Source organism: Mustelus asterias, chromosome 3, assembly GCF_964213995.1.
Source record: "Mustelus asterias chromosome 3, sMusAst1.hap1.1, whole genome shotgun sequence".
NCBI classification, from domain to species: domain Eukaryota; kingdom Metazoa; phylum Chordata; class Chondrichthyes; order Carcharhiniformes; family Triakidae; genus Mustelus; species Mustelus asterias.
Window position 1 is genome coordinate 37,550,788 of NC_135803.1, and position 22,614 is coordinate 37,573,401.

A 22,614-nucleotide genomic window follows, 5' to 3' on the forward strand; every position below is an offset into this window, starting at 1 on the left:
TGAACTAGTGTGATGACAATAATCTCTCCCTCAATGTCAACAAAACAAAGGAGACAGTCGTCGACTTCAAGGAGTGTAGTGGAGGACATGCCCCTGTCTATATCAATGGGGACGAAGTATAAATAGTCGAGAGCTTCAAGTTTATATGTGTCTAGAGAACCAACAACCTGTCCTGGTCCCTCCATGCCACGCTATAGATAAGAAAGCCTACCAATGCCTCTACTTTCTCAGGAGACTAAGGAAATTTGGCATGTCCACTACGACTCTCTCCAACTTAGATTTGATTTGATGTTTTTGATTTGAATTTGATTTGATTTATTATTGTCACATGAATTAGAATGCAGTGAAAAGTATTATTTCTTGCATGCTATACAGACAAAGCCTACCGTTCGCAGAGAAGGAAAAGAGTGCAAAATGTAGTGTCGTAGCTAGGGTGTAGAGAAAGATCAACTTAGTATGAAGTAGGTCCATTCAAAAGTCTGACAGCAGCAGGGAAGAAGCTGTTCATGAGTCGGTTGGTATGTGACCTCAGACTTTTGTATCTTTTTCCTGACGGAAGAAGGTAGAAGAGAGAATGTTCGGGGTGTGTGGGGTCCTTAATTATGCTGGCTGCTTTTCCGAGTCAGCCGGGAAGTGTAGACAGAGTCAATGGATGGGAGGCTGGTTTATGTGATGGATTGGGCTTCATTCACGACCCTTTGTAGTTTCTTGCTGTCTTGGGCAGAGCAGGAGCCATGCCAAGCTGATACAACCAGAAAGAATGCTTTCTATGGTGCATCTGTAAGAGTTGGTGAGAGTCATAGCTGACGTGCCAAATTTTCTTAGTCTTCCTGAGAAAGTAGAGGTGTTGGTGGGCTTTCTTAACTATAGTGTTGGCACGAGGGGATCTGGACACTTAAAAACCTGAAGCTCTCTTTACGTCTTTACCCCACGCATCCCGGCCATAATCTCTTCCACCTTCTTCCATCGGGAAAAAGATACAAAAGTCTGAGTGCACGTATCAACCGGCTCAAGAACAGCTTCTTCCCTGCTACCATCAGACTTTTGAATGGACCTACCTTGCATTAAGTTGATTTTTCTCTACACCCTAGCTATGACTGTAACACTACATTCTGCACTCTCTCCTTCTCTATGTGCGGTATGCTTTGTATAGTGCGCAAGAAACAATCCTTTTCACAATATACTAGTACATGTGACAAATCAAATTTTATCCCATCTCTAACCAATTAGTGCACCAGTAACTTGTAGAACGGATATTTCATACTGTATCAGTTGTAATGTTCAAAAAGTACACAATAGAAAACTTAAAGATGTGGAATTGCTGGGGAAGAAGGAAAATCAGATCAAGTGGCTGATTTTTAACACATGGGTGGGTTGGGGTCAGGTCATATGCTCACATTACACTTCCAGATTTTCTATGGCGGGAATTTAAATATTTTAATGAAGCTTGCAGCCTCTTTCTTCAATGTGTTTTGGAGGTTTACACTGGGTGTCTGGGTTTAGCAGGTCTCAGGAAACCCGACAGCTGAAGTGATTTGAGCGCAGCTTCGGGGAATAGTAAATGTTTTCATAGTACTGCTTGTGGAACAGGAGGAATAGGAGTGCTACTCTGGTCCCAAGCTCCTTCCCCTCAATCAGACCCCCGTCCTTCTCCAGACAGTGGCCCTTGGGATGGGGAGCTCCTCATGATTGTGGATCAGGCCTATTGGTTCTGTGACCTGCTTTGGAGTGTTCCCTGCGTGACTGAAGGCACTCTTGTCAATCAAGATGATATCCAGGCAGGGAAACACATTGGAGCCAACGGGGACATACTTGAGTCCGTAGTTTAAAGTTTATTTATTTATTAGTCACAAGTGGGCTTACATTAACACTGCAATGAAGTTACTGTGAAAATCCCCTGTGTCACCACACTCCGGTGCCTGTTCGGGTACACTGAGGGAAAATTTAGCACCTAACCAGCCCGTCTTCCTGACTGTGGGAGGAAACTGGAGCACCCGGAGGAAACCCATGCAGATACAGGGAGAACGTGCAAACTTCACACAGACAGTGACCCAAACCGGGAATCGAACCTGGGTCTATGGGGATATCGGAATTTGAAACAACTTCTGCCCAAATAGCCTGTTGTTGAATCCAGGCTTTTTGATACTGATGAAAGATCATCCATGTGAATCGTTTGCTCAGTTTCCCTCTCCATGAATGCTGCCAGACATGTTGAGTATTTCCAATATTTTCTGTTTTGATTTATACCAAAAATGTACGTAGGGTCAGTTAATAACTGAAAGAGAATGACTTGTCAACAATTAAGGTTGATGCCCTTCAATGGAACAGACATAGTATAGTGTGACCTGATGCTGACAGTGTGAAACAATCCCATTTTAAAAAAATCTGTCATTTTGGCTTTCCAAAGCTGACTTACCTTGTGTGTACCTGTAGTATTTTCTTACCTTTCTATGAAGAGTAATTTGATGAATTGTAACAAAGACAAAATATTATGGAATTAATTAATCAACTTTTGTTTTTAGGAAACTTTATGTACTTCATGGGATATTCAAAATGGTTACTACTTGGTAGTCGGCTAGTAGCAGGTAAGCTGAATTATCACAGCTGTATTATTGTCGAGAAAAACTTTCTTTCACCTTTCTTCACTATCTTGATTTGTTTTATTAGATATAGGGTCACTATTATATAAAAGCAATTTCAATGTCATTGTGAAGTGAGTAAAATTTGAGATTCTGCATACAGATTTATTTGAAGTAAGTTAGTGATGTATGTCTTCATCTCTTACATCTCTTACCATTTTTTGTAAAGTGAAGTATATTATTGCAATATCATTAATTTGGAAGGAAAATGATAAAACACTGTCATGTTTAAGAAAGTAGATAGAAAATGCACAGATCACAGGATCCACTTACTATAAAATAATTAATTTGGAAATGTGTATAATGTTGACTCTTTACATCTGCCATATCTGGATGTAGTGAACTTGATAAACAATAACTACAGAGAGTTCCTCTAGCAATACTGGGTCATTTTTAATTACAAAATTGTTTCAAGAAGAAATTCTACATAATTACGCAGGGAAGGTACTTTATAAGATAACAGTCAAACAACTGAATGTAATGTCCATATTGTCATTGGGGATGTCCTTTTGGAGGCACCTCCTGGATCTTCTCATTTTTTGGAGACAATACCCTTTACGATGGTATTGTGAAAGTTACACATGAGCACTCGAATTAGGAGCAGGCATAGTCTGCTTGACCCTTCGAGCCTCCTCCACCATTTAGCAAGATCTTGCTTGATCTGATTGTGACCTCAACTCCACATCCCCACCTACCCCAATAACCTTTCACCCCCTTGCTTTTCAAGAATCTATCTCACGCTGCCTTAAAAATATTCAAAGACTCTACTTCCACCACCTTTTGAGGAACAAGAGTTCAAAGACCTCCACAGAAAAAAAAAGTTCTCCTTACGTTTTAAATGGGCGATCCATTTTTTAAACACTGACCCCTAGTTCGAGATTCTCCCACAAGAGGAAACATCCTTTCCACATCCACCCTTCAGGATCAAAGGTTTCAATCAAGTCACTTCTTACTCTTTTGAACTCCAGTGGATACAAGCTTACCCTGTCCAACCTTTCCTCACAAGACAACCCACCCATTCATTGTATTATTGTAATAAACATTCCCTGAATTGCTTCAATGCATTTACATCCTTCCTTAAATATGAAGACCAATACTGTAAGCAGTGCCCCTGATGTGGTCTCACCAATGCCCTGTATAACTGAAGCAAAACCTCTACTTTTGTATTCAATTCCCCTCGCAATAAACGATAACATTCTAATACCTTCCTAATAACTTGCTGTACCAGCATTCCAACCTCTTGTGATTCATGCACCAGGACACGCAAACACCTCTTCATCTCAGAACTCTGCAATCCCTCACCATTTGGATAATCCGCTTTTTTATTCTTCCTGCACACCCCCTGCCCTCGACGACCCGGGGGCCTCAGTGACCTCTGGTCCTATCCGTGACACCATCACATCAAGGCCCCCTTGATGGGGACCGTAGATGGTCCTTGCCGGTGAGGACCTTCACCAGCAAGACCGTTAAGGCAAGTGACCTTGGAGGATTGCATCCCAGGCTCACTAATTCTATTTAAATTCTTATTTGAATATTTAAACCAGACTCGCGCCCTTCCTGAGGTGAGAAACCAGGCGTGCACTTGATTTTGCACCTCTGGCGTGATCTTATCAGCTCACCGTGCCTATTGACCAGTGTGACGAGCTGGTAAGATTGTCCCTGCTGAGTTTGTCAGTGTTAAATAGAAGAATGAAAGGAGAAGGCTGGGCTGATCCAGATCCTTAAGAATATGAAGAAGTTCAACGTGGAGAAATGGTTTATCACAATTTCATTAATAACAATAATAATAATAATAACCGGGTGCTCCGGTTTCCTCCCACAGTCCAAAGATGTGCGGGTTAGGTTGATTGGCCATGCTAAAAATTGCTCCTTCGAGTCCTGAGATGCGTAGGTTAGAGGGATTAGCAGGTAAATATGTAGGGATATGGGGGTAGGGCTTGGGTGGGATTGTGGTCGGTGCAGACTCGATGGGCCAAATGGCCTCTTTCTGCACTGTAGGGTTTCTATGATTTCTATAATGAAGGGCCATGGAATAATATTTAATAGGGAAAATAATGAACAGATCGCATTTTTAAATATTTCACAAAATAGTTGATGAATGAGCAGTTCACCCCAAGCAGTGAGGCAATTGAAACTGCTAATCTCAGTAATTTTGAAAGGGTGTTGAAAGACAATTTGCAGTAGGATATGGGTCGTAAACTGTGCAATTGGTTGCTGAACTCCAGCAATCCAGACGGATTGAAAGGAGGTCTTTACTGGTCTTGCACATGTCTATATTGATAATGGTATACCGAATAGAATCAAATTGTTTTGGTCCACCATTCAAGTTTGTGTAGTCTTGTTCTTCAAAGGAGCAATCAGGTTTATTACCACAATTCTGCTTGCTTTCCATGTCCTTCAGCATTTCTCTTCAACAAACTATCTGATTCTCTTTTAAAACAGTCCAAAGGTCTGCTTTAGCAGTAGGTTGTGAAAGAGGATTTGGAATTCAGAACCTTTATGTAAATGATTTTTTTCCTGACCGTGCTCTTTTTCTTTCTTCAGTAGAAGAAATCGTGTAATTGCTGTTCACGGGCAAAATAAAGCACCCTAACTTTTCAAGCCAAAATAAAAGTAATCTTCACTGTGAAATGCTGTCAATGTCAAATAACTGTGCAAAAGACTGATTGTTGATGTCTGCCACTCATAATTTCTTATCTCTATTTGGCAAGACTCATTCACTTATTAAAGGTTGGCTGCAGAAAATTGTGCTTTAACTATCTTGCTAATCTCCTGAAAAAACGTATAATTTCTTTACAGGTATAGGTACAGGAGCTGGTGCATGCATTTTTGGATACCTTACTCGTTCTACCACAACAGAGGAACGGGCTACAGTATTTGCTGTTGTCATGGCTGCACGACAGGCTGGGCTGCTGATTGGTAAGTGTTAATGGTTAGTGGTAATGCAAAGCTATGGAATGCCTTGTACCTATACATATATAAACATATGAATTAGGTGCAGCAGTAGTCTACTCGGTCTCTGTATCCTGCTCCACAATTCAATAAGATCATGGCTGATCTGATTTAAACCTCAACCTCTCATTCCTGCCTGCCCCCCGCCCCCCCCCCCCCATAACCTTTCACCCCCTTGTTTATTAAGTATCTATCTAGTACCATTTCAATGACAATGTTGAGCTGCCTTAATCAGAGACACAAGTAATGAGTGAACTATTTCAGTGGTCTTGCTACATGAGTGGAATTCGCCCAAAATAAAAAGTGTCATAACGGCAAGAATAATGGAGTGATCCATGCCGGTTTCTCAGGCAGGCTCCACACCACAGTTCTCCCTTAGTCATGTTTTTGGACAGTTGGAAATTTCGCGCCAGTACTGGAGAAGGTGGCAGGACCTAAATATGCCACTGTGTCCGGCTTCAAAGTGCTCAGGCGCCGTTTCGCAAGGCGTCCCGATCGCACAGTGCAATGTATGTTTCCCCAACCCAACGCAAGTCATTGGCATCGGGTCCTCCCTCCCAATGGGTCAACATTCCTGACCCTTGATATGTCCCCTGACATGATCTACCTCTGCATGACTCCCTCTGCATACCTCCCCACCATATTCCCCACTCAGGCTCCACTTCTCTGGCACTAGCACATTGGCGGTGCCCAAATGGCACAGCCAGTGTCTGGTGGGCTCCGGAGTGCCCGATGGGCACTGTCAAGCCATGCCCTCGACCATCCGGGGTCTTCAATGGTCTCCGAGAACCCCCCCCCCCCGACATTACCATTGTGTCAGGTCTCCAGTGGTGTAGACCAGTTGTAATTCTCACCGTTATCGCGTTGCGCTCGAAGGTCGGAGACTTCCGTGTGTTGGGGTTTGAACAGCCTATGCATATTTAAAGGCTCATTTCTGAGCGCGATCCAGTTCACACCATTGGAAAGGGTTGGGAGACTTGCAAACTGTTTGGCGCTGGGCGCGAAACCGATTTTTAAGCCAGCGCACTATTCTCCAGGATCGGCGCGACCTGCGTCAGGCGCGGCAAGGTTGGAAGAATCACCCCCCCATATTTATCCAGGTCTTAGATGTGCACCCTTCTCCAATAGAGTGCAGTTTTGATACTTTTGTCATAGTTAGTTATGCTCCACAGTCAAAATGGCTAAAAATGTACTTTGAAAAATCATTTTTTGAACTACAAAGTCAACTGTACAATTCATGATTCAGCGTTATTTTAATCAAACCTTTGAATTAGTACGGCAGAAACAAGCATTATTTGAATTACCTGAGTACCAAGGAGGATTTAAATAAAAACACCTGATACACATTGCAATGTAATACGGTGGAGCAACAAGCAAGATCAAATGACTGTCAATTAACTGATTCGAGCAACTTATTTAGCATCTATCTGAGTGCAGTATCTTGGAACCACTACCAGATGGCACTATAGTTCTATTTACTGGGGCACAGCCAAAATCTCAGTAAAGAATAAATAATTAATACTAATTAAAGGATGCGATATCCTTTCAAAAGAAGCTAACATTATTAATGAATCAGTAATCTTCCAACTCTCCCTAATTGAATGGCACTCATCGCTCTGCTGGATCGTTGTCTGCCATTTGAACAAAAGCATATAATCCACCTTGGCTATACCTGAGCTTTCTTCTCTTTAAATTCACTCCATTGCTCTGTTACAGTTTTGCTTGACAATTTTTGATCCCAATTTATCTGGGTCAGATCTGTTCTCACCCAGTTGAAGTCGTGCATACGCCAGTTAAATATTTCAAACACTGGATTGCTCCTTGTCCTTTTCCATAGCTAACCTAAACCTTTGATCACTGTCCTGTAAATGTTCCCCTACTGATACTTGATCCATCGGTTACCCTCAACTGGATCTAGTAATGCCTCGTCCAGCCGGAGAAGTAACTGATCTATTCATCTGAGTCCACTTCTCTCCTTGCCCTTTACACAATTGCTACCCAAGTTTATATTAAGACAATTAAAATCCTTAGTTATAACTAGTGGCACTTGCTCAGTAATAACTTGCTCATGGATGCTCAGTTTGAGTTCTGCCGGAGCCACTCAGCTGCTAATCTCGTTACAGCCTTGGTTCAAACATGGACAAAAGAGCTGAACTTTAGAGGTGAGGTGAGAGTAACTGTCCTTGGCATCAAGGCAGCATTTGTGAGTTTGGCATCTTGGAGCGCAGGCAAAACTGGAGTCAATGAAAATTGAGGGGAAAACTCTCTGCTGGTTTGAGTCATACCTAGTAAAAAGGAAGATAGTTGTGATTATAGGAGGCCAGTTAATTAAGCCCCATAACATCACTGCAGGAGTTCCTCAGGGCAGTGTCCTAGGCCCAACACATACAGCTGCTTCAACGACGACCTTCTCTCCAACATAAGGTGATATATGGGACTGCCCACTGTAATGTTCAACACCATTCACAACTTTTCAGATAATGAAGTGGTCCATACCTGCATGATGTGGGATTTGGAGGTCAATCATCTTAGCTACAGGACATCACTGCAGGAGTTCCTCAGGGGATTGTCCTCTGCCTAACCATTTCAGCTACGTCATCAATTACCTTCCTTCCATCATAAGGTCAGAAGTGGGGATGTTTGCTGATTGCACAATCATCAGCGAACATCCCCACAATGTTTAGCACCATTCAAGACTCCTCAGGTACAGAAGCAGTAATTGCAGCAAGACCTGGACAATATCCAGGCTTGGGCTGACAAGTGGCAAGTAACATTTGCCCACACAAGTGCCAAGCATTGACCATCTCTAACAAAAGAGAATCTAACCATTGCCCCTAGACATTCAATGGCATTACCATCACTGAATCCCCCACTGTCAACATCCTGGATGTTACCATTTACAAGAAACTGAACTGGACCAGCCATATAAATACTGTGGCTACAAGAACAGGTCAGAGGCTAGGTATCCTGCAGTGAGTAACTCTCCTCCTGATGCCCCAAAGCCTGTCCACAATCTATAAGGGACAAGTCAGGAACATGATATAATATTCTCCCCTTGCTTGGATGGGTGCAGCTCCAACAACATTCAAGAAGCTTGACACCATCCAGGACAAAACAGCCCGCTTGATTTCTACCTTTCACAAACACTCACTCCCTCCACAACCGATGCACGGTAGCACCAGTGTGTAACATCTACAAGTTGCACTCCAAGAACTCAGCAACGCTCCTTAGAGAGCACCTTCAAACCCAATGCTATCTAGACCCAAATGCAGCAGATACATGGGAACACCATCACCTGGAAATTCCCCTCCCAGCTGCTCACCATCCAGACTTGGAAATATATCGCTGTTCCTTCACTGTTGTTCGGTTAAAATCCTGGAAATCCCTCTCTGACTGTTGTGGCTGTACCTACACAATATAGATGGCAGCAGTTCAAGAAGGCAGCTCACCACCATCTTCTCGAGCGCAATTGGGGATGGGCAATTAATGTTGGCCTAGCCAGCGAAGCCCACATTCCTTGAATGATTAAAAAAAGTATAATTCTTGCATCTATCTACCATTTGATTGCAAATTTGATCCCTTTTATCTTTCCTGCTGGAAGCCTATAGAATACCTACTCGAGTTTGTCTATTGTTTCTTGGCTCAAACAAAATAGGTTTAGAGCTTGAACATCCTGTTCCTCCAGCACTATAACAGTTTCCGTAACCAGTGCTACTACCCCTCTTCCTTTCTTTACTGATCACATTGTAGCCAGTAATACTTCGTACCCACTCCTGTCCCTTGTTTTTTGAGCCTTGCCTCTATTATCTCCATGACATTATAGCATGATACTTTAAACTCAGGACAGCATTTTTCCATCTTCCAAACCTGGTCACCTATAGGGTAAGAATTGATGCTTTAATTTTGATTGAACGTTCTGCAGTTTGTTTTTTCTCTCCGACCCAGAATGTGTTTCCTGGTCCCACATGTCCACTGTTCTTGCATTCACTTTGTTCTGTCTCTGTCGTCTCCTTTTTTGATCATGGTCATGCCTGGGCTATCTTTTTCTTAGAATCATCATTATAGTACTGAAGGAGGCCATGTAGTTTGTCACTTCTGTAGAAGACTTGCATTGCTTGGTGCTGATAGTGGATAACACCAACTGAAAATAGTGGTTAAATTCTAAATTATTTCGATCATCTTTCAGAACTAATCTTGAATGTAATAATTTGCATATGTTAAAATTTATTTTTTCCTTGATTGATTTTGTTTAAAAATTGGGTAGTAATTCCTTAAGAAAATGAAACGTGTTACTTGAAACTAACTTGTTTCAGTATGAGCTTAATGGAAACATAAGAAATAGGACTAGTAGACCATTCAGCCCCTCAAGCCTGCTCTGCTATTCAGTCTAATTATGGCTGATCTTCTGCCTCAACTCCACTTTCCTGACTGCTCCCAATAACCCTTGATTCCCAAAAATCTGTCCATCGCAGCTTTGATGGAACATGCGCAACCTTCTAGGGTAGGGAATTCCAAAGATCCACATTTCTGAGTGCAAAACTTTCTCATCTCTTTATATCTTGTGCTCAGTAATGATACTTCTGCCTCCAGTGGGCATTTTTAAATCTTCAGCACTGTTCATGACTGCTCCACCAATTTTTAAAAATTAGCTAGAATTTTTAATGTGTCTCCTTTAGGACCAGGATTTAACCTGTTCCTGAGACTTTGCAACTTCAACCTAGGACCATTTAAAGTGAATAAATACACATCACCTGGGGTAAGAATTGCTTTGTTCATCTTTTAAACTTTTACTTTGTGAATTCATGTAGAATTAAGAATAATTATAATTAGTGGCTTATTTTTAATTGTTATGATCTGGCACATGCTAATAAGTGCTGTGTATACCAAATCCCAAAGGGAAACTTAGCAAGTTATCGCAGCTCTTTTCTTTTTGTAATTTGCTACGAGAAGATACGTCTACTAAAGTCAGAAGCCACAAATTCCCGTAACACTTCTGGAGATTTTAAACATTAAATTAAAATAATAATTTTATTCACGGTAGCACAGTGGTTAGCACTGCTGCTTCACAGCTCCAGGGGCCTGGGTTCGATTCCCGGCTTGGGTCACTGTCTGTGTGGAGTTTGCACATTCTCCTCGTGTCTGCGTGGGTTTCCTCCGGGTGCTCCGGTTTCCTCCCACAGTCCAAAGATGTGCGGGTTAGGTTGATTGTCCATGCTAAAATTGCCCCTTACTGTCCTGAGATGCGTAGGTTAGAGGGATTAGTGGGATTAGTGGGATTGTGGTCAGTGCAGACTTGATGGGCCGAATGGCCTGTTTCTGCATTGTAGGGTTTCTATGATTCTATGAAAACATTTATTAAGAAAAGAAAGTTTAAACACACAAGATTTCATTTGCACAGTTAAAATTATCCTTATAGAACATTATCCTTACTCCCCAAAAGATTCCTACTTGATTAGACTCGCACATAGACATCCCTTTAGGCAACCATTCCCTATAGCTACTTAATCTATTAAAATAAAATACAGCAATATTACCACAAGGAAACCCCATTGTTGCTTGAGGGGAGGTATATCACAGGACTTCTCTCTCTTTCCTACTCTGCTGTGGAAATTCCAAAAAACTTTAAAATGAAACCTTGCTTTCTGGAAAAACATACACTTTCTGGGCTGACTGTTCTACTTTGCTTCTTTTCACAGTTCTCTCTTGGCACACTCCAGGAGGTCTTACAAGGCCACTCCTAAATAGCTCTCTCATCTCTTCCTAAGTATGTTATTTTTCTCTTTTCCCATTGTCCATCTCCTTCTTTGAAATTCACCTTTCCCAGAATATAAAATCTTATGGTTTTCCTCATGCCACCACTTTTGGATAAAATAAAATGAATAACCTTGCCATATTCATTTATAATGTTATCCAAGTTGTAAACTCCTTCTTGCCTCCTATTGAAATTCAACAACTGAACACAACAAACCTTCTTTATCTCCTAATGCAAATTTCCACCCATGTTTTAGTTGCTTGAAGAACACCCAACTTCGCCAAATTCACTTCAGGTGCCTGCCTTTCACACCTAGCCCCTTTGATGTCCTCCGCTTTGTAGTCAGTCCCCAGCTTAATTAAATTGTACGTACACACACAGAAAGTCAGACACGCACATACACCCACACAGCCCCCACAAGCCTGCTTCACAGAACAGTACAATAAACCCCAAAAATATTAAAATAATAATATGGTCTTCACACCTCCAACCTCACAATAAGATGAGCGGTCATAATTCCAAAAAGACGGTTTCATTTTCTCAACCTATTTTTCATTACTTACTATGTTTATCTATACACACCAAACTGTTACACTATAGGCTACATACCAATCAGGGAAATATACACAAGCATTTTGTAAAAATAGTGTTCATTTCAGTCCATTTTCCAAATGCCCAAGCTTTTTTGAATTTTTGACAGTGCAGCAGCAATTAAATTTTCTCATCCAACCACATCATAGTTTGTAAATTAAGTGGTTGCAGTAATAAACTCTACCTGAACATTCTGGTTTTGTAACTTTTCCAGCCATTTCAAAGGATTGTGGTCAGTAGATATATTTGTCTTTGAAGCAGTACTTGCAACATAAATGTTTAAATGCTGCAAAGCTAGCACCAAATGTAGAGTTCCTTTCTCGATGAGTAAATATTTTTTCTGATGTACCTTAAGCATTTTAAACCCAAACATATATTGTAAATCTCAAAATATTTAATTTGAGTAAGTTTTTAGAAAAACCTGAATTGTCCTGATTTAGCACTCTGAATGTAGGACTACATCTGCGGGTTTTACAGTAAGGAGGAAAGTATTTTATTTTAATTAAGATGGCAGGCTCTTAACTGCTATACGAGCAGCTGTTGACAATGGAGTAGAGGGAGCAAGGAAGTGTAGTGTTAGAGGTGCATAGGGCATGAACCAGGACATAAGACAGAAGGAGATCACTAAAGTGGGGTAAGCTGAGGGCGCAGGCTATTTTTAACTCAGCAAGCTGGGGAATGGGAAGCCAGTCGAGTTTGCAGAGGGAGGGTTTGATGAAATTATTGTGGATGAGGACATGGACTGCGACATTTTCTGTAAGTTGTAGCTAATTCAGGGTGTCGAAGGGGAAAGCAAAGAGAAGCAACAAACTAAAATTTAGTGATGCTCTGGCTGCTGATGGATAAGTGAAACTAAGCGAGGGCAGTCCCACTGAAATGGCAACAGAGGATAGACTTTGGTGTGATCAGCTGTGCCAAGGAGTGCAGGGAAGGGTAAGGTAATACACCATGCTCAGAGTAATCGAAAATGCAATTTGTGCATTTGGTGAGGAAGCTAATCGCAGATGTAAAGAAAGGAAGATGTTCAAGATTGTATAAACATGTAACAATAAACAGTGATGTCTAGAAGTCTGAATATGTTGAGATACCAATTTTCCCTACAAGCTTTCAGCCTACTCTATTAAGATGACATGCTAATATGGTAAGTTGCAAGATAGTATTTGCATAGGCATTTTGCATGATAATTGTGCCAAAAGTTCAAAGATATTCAGACTTTGCACAGAAGTCTCTTTCACACACTAATGTGTTTTTGTTCATTTTGTTACAGTTGTTCATGTGTCTTATGTGGATCATTCTTCAAGTGATAATAATTTTTATGTATTATGACCTTCCATTGGTTCCCAAACGCAAATCTCAAAGAAGACTAATTTCAGCTGAGGAGGAGGAAGAACCTTTGGTTCATGATGATGATGGGAATTATGCAGCTGCAGAGAACAATCAGTATGGTAGCATTAATGAAGATGAAAAATTACGTGTTCCACCAATTAATGAAATGGATGGTGAAAATAGCACAGTAGATGACCATCAAAATATCCCTAATGGACACATTGATGAAGATTGCAAAACAAATGATAATCCATTCCACAATTTTAGTGCTACTAAAGGTGGGTATTAGCAAATTATTAGCTGGAACTCCTTTGTAAACTTCAGCTCCACCCAACTCATCTGTACAATTGTTTATCTTTTTGTATCAAAAAACTAATTTGTCGCAATATTTAACACAACTTAAACACCCTGGCTGTGATTCTCCCAAAAATTTCTAAGTTCCCAATGTGCAGGAAAATTGGAGTAAATCGCGCTGGCTTTTTTTTAGACTGATTTCCAGAATGAATCTCCATCACTGAGCATCAGAGTGTCCAAGCATGATTCACTCTGGAAATCAGGGGACGGATCTATTCCTGCTTGTGAGGCCGGCAACATATAGCACTGAACGGGCCACTGCGCATGCACTGATCAGTCAGCACAGAGATCGGGGTATGTGCAGTGACCCCACGCCCCCCACCCACCTATTGCCAGTCTCCAGATCGCTAGCCAGTCCAATTGCTGGCCAGGCCTACAACCCCTATTGTTGGGCTTCTGACACTCCATGCCCCTGGATCACTGGTCTCCCGGACCTCCCGTGGATTGTCCCAATGTCCCGACTCTTTCCCCCCCCCCCCACACATCCCACTGACCAACACCGATGTCCACCCGCCGCCCCCCCCCCCCCCCCCACCACCCTGGACAGCCCTAATCCTCTCTTCCCTCCTTCTCCCAATGCTACAATTGCAGAATGGCAGTGGGTCCCCCATCCTCTCTGGTCCTGCCCCCTTGTCAGTGCCCTGTGGGCAGTGCCACTTTGTCCCTTGGGTGGTGCCAGGCTGACACTGCCCAAGGGGCACACCCCCCTTACACCCGACCTCCTTGGGGGGCCCTCAATGTCCTCTTTTCCTTCCAGCGGGGTTAAGCCACCTGTTCCCTATTAGTGGGGAGCAGGAGTAAATCCCGCTTCAACTCCCGGTGGGTTGAAGGAGGGGGTGGGTGGGAGGCAGGTGGTTGGTGGGGGCGGGGGGGAAGGGGAGGCAGGGGGTGGGGGGGAGGGGAGGGGAGGCCGGGGGGAAGGGAGGTGGGGGGGTGAAGGGAGGGAGGGGTGGGGGGGGGGGGGGGGAAGGAGAGGCGTGGGGGGAGGGGAGGTGAGGAGGGTGGAGGATGGGAGGGGGATGGGGGGGGGGGGGGAAGGAGAAGCAGGTGGGGGGGGGGGGGGGGGGGGAGGGAGATGCTAGTGGGCCGGGAGACTTCAGTCTTGGGCCCACTAATCAGATGGAAATTGTGATTTCCATATTGTAATCAGCTGGCACGGAGCTGATTATGTTGAAAAACCTGGTTCCGGAGATGTGCGGAGGCCGTGACGCCCAGCGGGAAGCCCGCAAAACGGTCCCTGCTGATGTCTCCTGGCCTGCTGCACCACTGGAGCAGTGCAGCGGGCTGGGAGAATTGCTCCCCACCCCCCCCATGTTTGTTGAATATGATTTATTTCAGAAGTGGTTGTGCTGTGGATCATCATGTATTATGCTTTATGGGTTATCAGTTATGTCTTTTAAAAAGACGTGTGAGATTTTAATCAAATTCAAAAAAGGTCAGACTTTTCCTAGCCCCGGGATAGTAGGAAAATAATGAGCTCCTTGGTGTATTCTTGCCACCAGGGAGGTTTCCTAGGGGACAGGCCAGCATGGGGATTAGTTACTTGCTCAACGGAGATGGACAGCCAATCTGTATATTTAGGGCACCAATTTGAGGCTATTGAGCATGCTCACCAGCAGTGTGCTGGCAGTGGGGTGGCTTTTTAGAAGGCTTAACTTTTCCAAATGTTGCCACAATACACAGAGTGCAATAAGCGAAGATAGAATACTATTGCAGAGTAGACAAAGGATCATAGCATCATAGAATCCCTACAGTGCAGAAGGAGATCATTTGGCCCATCAATAATCGGAGACAACAATAATCCCACCCAGGCCCTTTCCCTGTAACCCCATGCTAATCCCTCTGACACGAAGGGGCAATTGTAAGACCATTCAACCGAACTCTCTCACCTTTGGACTGTGGGAGGAAACTGGAGCACCCGGAGGAAACCCACACAGACACGGGGAGAATGTGCAAACTCCACACAGACAGTCACCCAAAGCCATTATTGAACCCAGGTTCCTGACACTGTGAGGCAGCAGTGTGAGGCACCATTATGCCACCTTGAAGCCCTATCTTTAAAGTTTTATTTTTCATTCTCTTGCTTTCTTTCTTGTCTCTTTCTGCTTTTCTAATTTAGTTGGATTTGGCCTCTCTTGTCCTTTAAGTGCAAGTCTTATTCTCTTATCCTATAAATCATCTCATGTTAAAACTGTTCGTTGCCTATCAAGGTTATGATATTTCAAAATTAATTGCTTGGGTTCTCAATGCTTGTATTTTGGTGATTAGTTTACTATGTTCTTTGCTGGGCCTACACATGCGTGTTTGCATGGTATAAACAAGAGATAACAGTCACAGCACCTTCAATAAGTTATGGGCGGCAAAGAAATAATTAAATTTCCTTAGCCTGATTAGTCTTAAAGAGAAATGAATTAATTCTGTATTTGTTTTTATTTCCCTAGGTAGATTACATTAGCTATTTACAAATGTATATGCCTTCCTACAGATGAAAGACTAATACTGGTTGCAGCCAGAAACTTCAATTCTCCCTGTTGTTTGTTGATGATATAGAAAAAAACTGCAGAATTTATACTGGAAAGTGACTGGAGAAGCTAAAGAATTCCTGTGGTTTGATGTACTCCAAGAAACCTTTAGACTTCATAGTGCTTAATTTCTTTGTTTTTTTTTGTTTTCATTGATTATACGGTCCCTTGCTCTTGGACTTCATGTTTTTTGGCAGTTGCAATGTGCCACCTTGTGGACAAAAGGTTTTTACAATTGTATGATGCAAAAAATCTTCCCAGAACAAATAAATGGGAGAACATTTATTTTTATTTAGTTTTCCGTAAAATAAATCTGCCAGACATTTTGGTCTTCACATTGTGTTTTTTTTACCAGAAAGGTATATTATAATTATAAGTAAATTCTCAGGATATTTTCCTTGAAATTATCTCTTTTCAAATGAATATACTAGTACCCAATCACCTTATTTGTATGAATTAAGATTGCTGTCTGTAGACCAGATTAAGTAACAGATGTGATTTAGTAGTTAAGTATTAATTCTATCGCTATAAAATGTAGTGCCACAACGTTGTTGTTGAATTATGTAGCTGAGGTGTTCTAAAAGTAGCTATGACAATCAGTGTAGTGAAAATGAAAATTTACTGAATTTTCTCTTAACTCTTGCAGTTGTTTAAAACCCATGTATGATCAGTATGGTGTTGTTTTCCCATTTTAGAATACCTACGAGAGGAAGTTGTGGTTGTCCTTACTGCACAATTCATTACACTATTCAATCAGACTGCTTTAGAGGTATGTGAGTAGATTTAACCAGAACATCATTTTGAATAGCTAATTGTTTAGCTTAAGGTGATGTTTGCCATCTAAAGCTCTACTTAGCAGTTTAGGGGTTACTCTGCAGGTTCCTGGGTTGATTGCTTGAATAAAGTAGATGTAGTTCAATGATGGATAGTGGAGCTGTTGTTAAACTGAAATTTAATTCTCTGCACTTGTATTTATTAATTGCTTGAGATCAATCATGTTTACTTTTTCCTTAGAAATGATCAATTTTAATTTCATACAGCAAATTGATGTGTGAGTGGATATGCCTTTTTAAAAAAAAGCTAGTTCCTGTTGAGTTTGGTTGCTACTGATACATTTTTAAAAGAGCTTTACTCTTAGGAAGGGCAGTGTGGACTTCTTTCTAAGATACTTGCCCTGTCCCAAACATAATTTTAAGCATCCTCTAGGCATTCTAAAAATAAAGTTTTTAGGTTGGTTCTGGGAAAATCATGCATCTGATGCATTCATGGAAATATTATCACCATATATTAGATTAACACTGTTATAGTGCTGTCCTAATCTTGCATCATATAAAATCCCATTGTGTCACTTAAATTATATTCTCTGCTCCTTGTGGTACTGTGGTAACCAATATGAAGTTGACATTTTCTTGGAAGCAGGAGGTCAGTCGTTGAGAGAAATCATACCTTTTTATTGTTTTGAGATCGTTGATCTCGAATTAATAGCCTAACATATAGCTTTTGTAGGAATGCAAAATCTTTGCATGGTTATATTATGACTATTATCAACACTGCTCCTGCCTTTTACACAGCATCATCAACCACCTCAGTTTAAACTCTGAGATTATTGCTCTACCACTCCTTTTTTGCCAGTCTTTGCTCCCAGTATAGTTAATGACCACCATTGCACGACGATATTGATACCGAATGGCTAATTATTCACTGCATTGTTATCCAAAACGTTTTAAATATAATTATGGTAAGTACCGTAGCAATTGAAATGACATACTGTTAATTTCTATGTACAATTATTTGAGTTTTTTTAATAATGGTGTTTGAAGTTTTATGAATGTTTTCTGCCTTGCCTTATGAAATAAAATATGTTCAATGTATTTGTTAATATGCTGATCTTTCATTTCAGACAATGGTTACTCCTATTACACAAAAGTATTTTAACTTTGGAGAATTGGAGAACAGTTTGATGTACTGTATGTGTGGTGTAGAGGTAAGTAAAAATTGTAATTCAGAATCATGATGAAGTACTGTAGATTTTGCCTTTACCAATCGATCATCTGTAGCGATTCCAATAGTGTAGATTTTGATTGACCTGGTTCGAGAGAGAGGCAAAATGGTTCCTTGGAAGGGTTGGTCTTGTACCATACCTGGCAAGACTCTGCCAAACAGAACATTTATTAACCTTACAAGCAATTGATTTAAACATGCAGTGAGAATCCTACCTCCCCAGATTCTGAAATCAGGAGTTGCACTATAAATGCTGCCTTGAATGCAACTTTGTCTACAAGAATTCAAAGACTGAAAACTTGTAATGTGTAGCATTTTTTAATCTTAAAAAATCTATCCAATAATTCAGATGAGGCAACATAGGTGAGACAGCAAAATGAGACTTGAGTATTTGAACAATATTTGGATGATATTACCTTCGAATTAAGCAACTTTGAATTAAGGTTAGACAATTTTATAAAGTTTGGTAGTGACAGGTATGTATGTCACAAATTTTGTGGATCATATCTGAATTTGGGCTAAGTTCCCATTATTGTCTACTCGTTGTTTGGAATTCTACTCTATAGGATGCTTGATTTCAATGGTGGGGAAAAAGGAAATTAAATTAATTTTGAAATTCAGATATTGTCTATTTGTGGAATTTAATATTAGATTCTATAATCATTTTCAAATTCTTTCTGGTGTAAACATTTTAATTTTCTGTTTTATAGGTCATAGTTGGATTCTTTCTTGTGAGGTGGCTAAGCACGAGGTTTACCGATCGAGTAATCCTGGCAGCGGGCCTTGTCATTTGCAACATTTCTTGTATTTGGTGTTTAATTTTCCTGGCAAACCCAAAAGGTAAGAATTCTGTTGCTTGTGTATCTTATTTTGTCACTTGCCCATCATTAGGTTTTCTAGAATAAAACATTTCAAATGCAAAGTATAATTTCTGGTATATAAAGAAGTATTTTTTCTAAGATGCCCATTGCTGCTTCCAAGTAGGTTAAAAGTTTAATTCTTGGGTGATTGACAATTAGAAGCTATAGTATTTACATATGAATCAATTAATTTTGCATAGCCCTTACAATTGAAGTGAACTCAAACAAGATGAAATGAATGCTTCTGTTCTACGTGATGTTGAACAGGTAGGTCGCAGAATAAGCCTCAATGCTGTACCTGATGATTTTGCATGTATAATCATTTCAATTAATTAAAAATATCTAACCACTTTTGCTCTCGTTTTGATTTAAAACATCCCTGATGACAAGTGCTATTTATCAGTTTGACTGCCATAAAGCACAGTTGGTGAGCTTCATGATTGTATATTATGACTATATTCGAAGGTACATGTCTCCTGATGTGAATGGCAAGGCACTGCTTCAAATTTTCAGTGCCCTGTAACTCTATTATACAAATTAATCCATCCCTTGTAGTAGGTACAGGGTCTTTAGGACAGTGATCCCTGCCTGCTGTACTTTTGGCAGTGCAACTTCCAGACCCATGCTTTTACTCACAGGTCAGATTACTACCAACTCCAACTTCCCGCTTATTGTTTACAAGGTATTCCAAACTCCAGTAGGTAGCAACTTTATTGTGTCCAGTTATGCATGAGTTTATATTCACTTAAGTAGTTTTTAAAAATATGATCCTCTTGTCTTTTTCTTTTCAGGGAGTTTTGCCATTTTGCTATCAGAGTTTGTGGTAGGTGTGTTTCTCCAAATTCTGGGGTTGCCATTTGTTGCTGTTTCTCAAGTGTCTTTGTTTTCAAAAGTTACAGCTGAGAAAACACAAGGTTAGTTGGGTGTAGATTCACTCCCCCATACCCTCATTTTTTGTGATAAGAGTATGTATATTGGAATTAGGTTTCAATGTGTCCCATCTATTGAGTTTGTCATAACATTTTTAACGTGACTTTTTAGCTGCAGCATGTAGGGTTGGGACTTATGTTTTGAATTTTACATCATTTTTATTAAACAATTATTTCAAAAATCCTTTTTAAAAGCATTATCAAATGCACGTGTTTAAAGGTAATGACTTTAAGTGGGATTGGTAAGCTGCATGGTTGTTTTACTAATTAGACCAGGGAAAGATACATATGCCAGGCCTCACATAAAGATCATCACAAGTGGGGCTGTTCACTGATGTTTCCAGTGTGATCATCTCCATTCCCAACTCCTCTGCTAATGAAGTAACCCATGCCAGTTGACAACAGAACCTGGAAAATACCCAGACTTTGTCCAACATGCTAAGTAATATTTGTGGCACCTATAAAGAAATTTACAAATAAGAGAGAGTCTAATGACTCTCCATAATCTTCAATGACATCGTCATCGTTGAGTTGTCCACCATCTACATCACCTACAATGGATGCTTCCCATTGACCAGGAGGTTAATCAGATCAGTCACATCAAAATCAGGGTTGTAAGTGCAGAATAAAAGTGGGATATGATTAAGAAAGTAAGAGTAGTTTTAACGGATTTATATTTGTATTAAACATTGGAAATAAGGTATAGGTTTAAGTGGTTTTAATTTAATGTTTCTGTAGAAGGAAGGGTAAAACCTATAGTTCAATTCATGCTGGACAAAGGTATTTGTCAGTGTGTGGGTTGGTTCCGTTCCAACTGTGTTTCTATTGTGTTTAGAGAAGGCTACGCCATGAAGAGTAAATAAGCTAGCAATGGTTGCCTCCAACAGGGGGCCACTTTCTAGAGGGAAGAAATTTCTTTTTTTCGTTTTAGTGGAAATTGTGGGCAATTGGAGACAGGACACTAGGGAGTGAACATCCTCAACTCTTCCAGAAGAAAGACTGGACAGGACAAGAGCTGCAAAGAGGCAGGCTTCCTAAAGAACCAGTTATAGTCCAGATAACCAGGGACAGAAAGAACGTTTTAAGATGACTGAAGCTAAGAGGACACAGACCAAGGTTTCATTCAGAAGAATTCAAGGAATAGTAAACAAAATAATCTGAGTTAAAGAAACAATTGCAGTAACCAGATTTAAAGTGGGAAAGTAGACTTCAGAGGTAAATCAAATATTTGATGCTATTTTAATAGAGTCTGAGAATCAAGAGTTAAAACAATTGTGAACAGTTTGTACAGCAGTCAAGACAAAAAATCCTAAATGGGGTGGTGTAAAACCTGGATTGGATTGCTATTAGAAGTGAAGCAGAAACTTCATTTAAAAGAATCATTTGGAAAACCTGGACAGAGTTCACTTTGACTTGACACATCATTTTAAGCTAGCTCGTCTGGCATCATGAGGGTAATTGAAGGAATATCATACACCTGAAGAAACTGGGAGAATGAGTCTAGGAAAATATCTGGCCATTCTTGGTGAGGTTGTAAAGTTTACCACAGTATAAGAATTCAAAGAGCTGCCACATCAGCCTCCCTCTACAAAACATGTGCCTAGCTCTGATACCCAATCCAAACATGATCCCTACTTCTGTTACAAGCACAAAGGTTCGGTCACTGGTTTGCCACTTTTTTTTTCCAGACTGAGTACCATCTTTGTAGCCCATTTGCTTGCTTGTTCCTGTGCTGCCATTGTTCATTCAAGGAACAGTCAATTTTATATTTCCTCCTTCAGGTATTTTCTCACCTTATTCTCTTTGATTTGAGGCCTTATTCTTGCCACATAATGCCACCCCACCCTAAGCGTAACTGAAGGTTATCGGCTTTATTTGCATAGTCCATCTGTCTCTGCAAATGTAAACTAACAGAAATGATACCTTTTGAAGTATCCTGTAGGGCTCTTTGACTATTCCAACCTTTTTTCAGTATTGCTTTTAGTTGGTCACTTTTTGTGTGTAATGCTTGGGGTTGAAGATGTCTCATCAGTGAATTGTAAATAGACTATGGCTTACTATATTTTAAAGACATTGTTTTTAGTTCTTAATTTTAATTGTATTTCCAACATGCAAGTGATGATGTGCAAGTTTGTCTGAAAATATGGTACATGTTACTTTCATATGTGCTTGTTTAGCTCTGAATGCTTCCCTTTTCTTTCCAGGATTCAGTCAAGGATTCCGTCGTTCAATAGGTGGACTTGCCACTATATTGGGTCCTATGTGGGCAGGAGGATTAACTAATAATCTTTACATAATGTTAGGAGTCATGATGGGTCTACTGACACTTCTGACTGTAAGTAAAATGTAATTAATGAACCTCACAAATGAGCATTACTTTGCAGTTTCTAGTACTTGGTGTAATTTGTGGCATATGAATTAGAAATTCAGCTGGCAATGTTATACGTTTTGCAGGTTCCTTAGATTCGCCAGGTGAAATAGCAACTTACTTTATCTTTCAATTTAATATATTGAATATGCTGCACATAACAGTGGATCTCACTTACCCTTTACAGAATGTCTCAGTTCAGCCTGCATGCTTTTGGCCACTTGTCATGTCGCGTTTTGCCCACTGTGGCTCTGACCCTGCTTCTTTGGCTTCCTACTTTGTTTCATCGAAGCCCAATGTGATCTCGAGGAACAGCATCT

General features: G+C 40.7%; 1 protein-coding gene across 1 annotated transcript in view; it reads left to right on the top strand.

Moving 5' to 3' along the window:
• The window catches only part of mfsd8l1 (major facilitator superfamily domain containing 8-like 1), a 60,741-nt gene that overhangs the window by 23,161 nt on the left and 14,966 nt on the right, over positions 1 to 22,614 (top strand). The window contains exons 3-11 of the mRNA XM_078202188.1: positions 2,523 to 2,585; positions 5,439 to 5,558; positions 10,268 to 10,347; positions 13,202 to 13,538; positions 16,832 to 16,905; positions 18,037 to 18,120; positions 18,848 to 18,977; positions 19,789 to 19,911; positions 22,131 to 22,261. Of these exons, the coding sequence (XP_078058314.1) occupies positions 2,523 to 2,585; positions 5,439 to 5,558; positions 10,268 to 10,347; positions 13,202 to 13,538; positions 16,832 to 16,905; positions 18,037 to 18,120; positions 18,848 to 18,977; positions 19,789 to 19,911; positions 22,131 to 22,261 (1,142 nt within the window). The remainder of the gene's footprint in view (positions 1 to 2,522; positions 2,586 to 5,438; positions 5,559 to 10,267; positions 10,348 to 13,201; positions 13,539 to 16,831; positions 16,906 to 18,036; positions 18,121 to 18,847; positions 18,978 to 19,788; positions 19,912 to 22,130; positions 22,262 to 22,614) is intronic.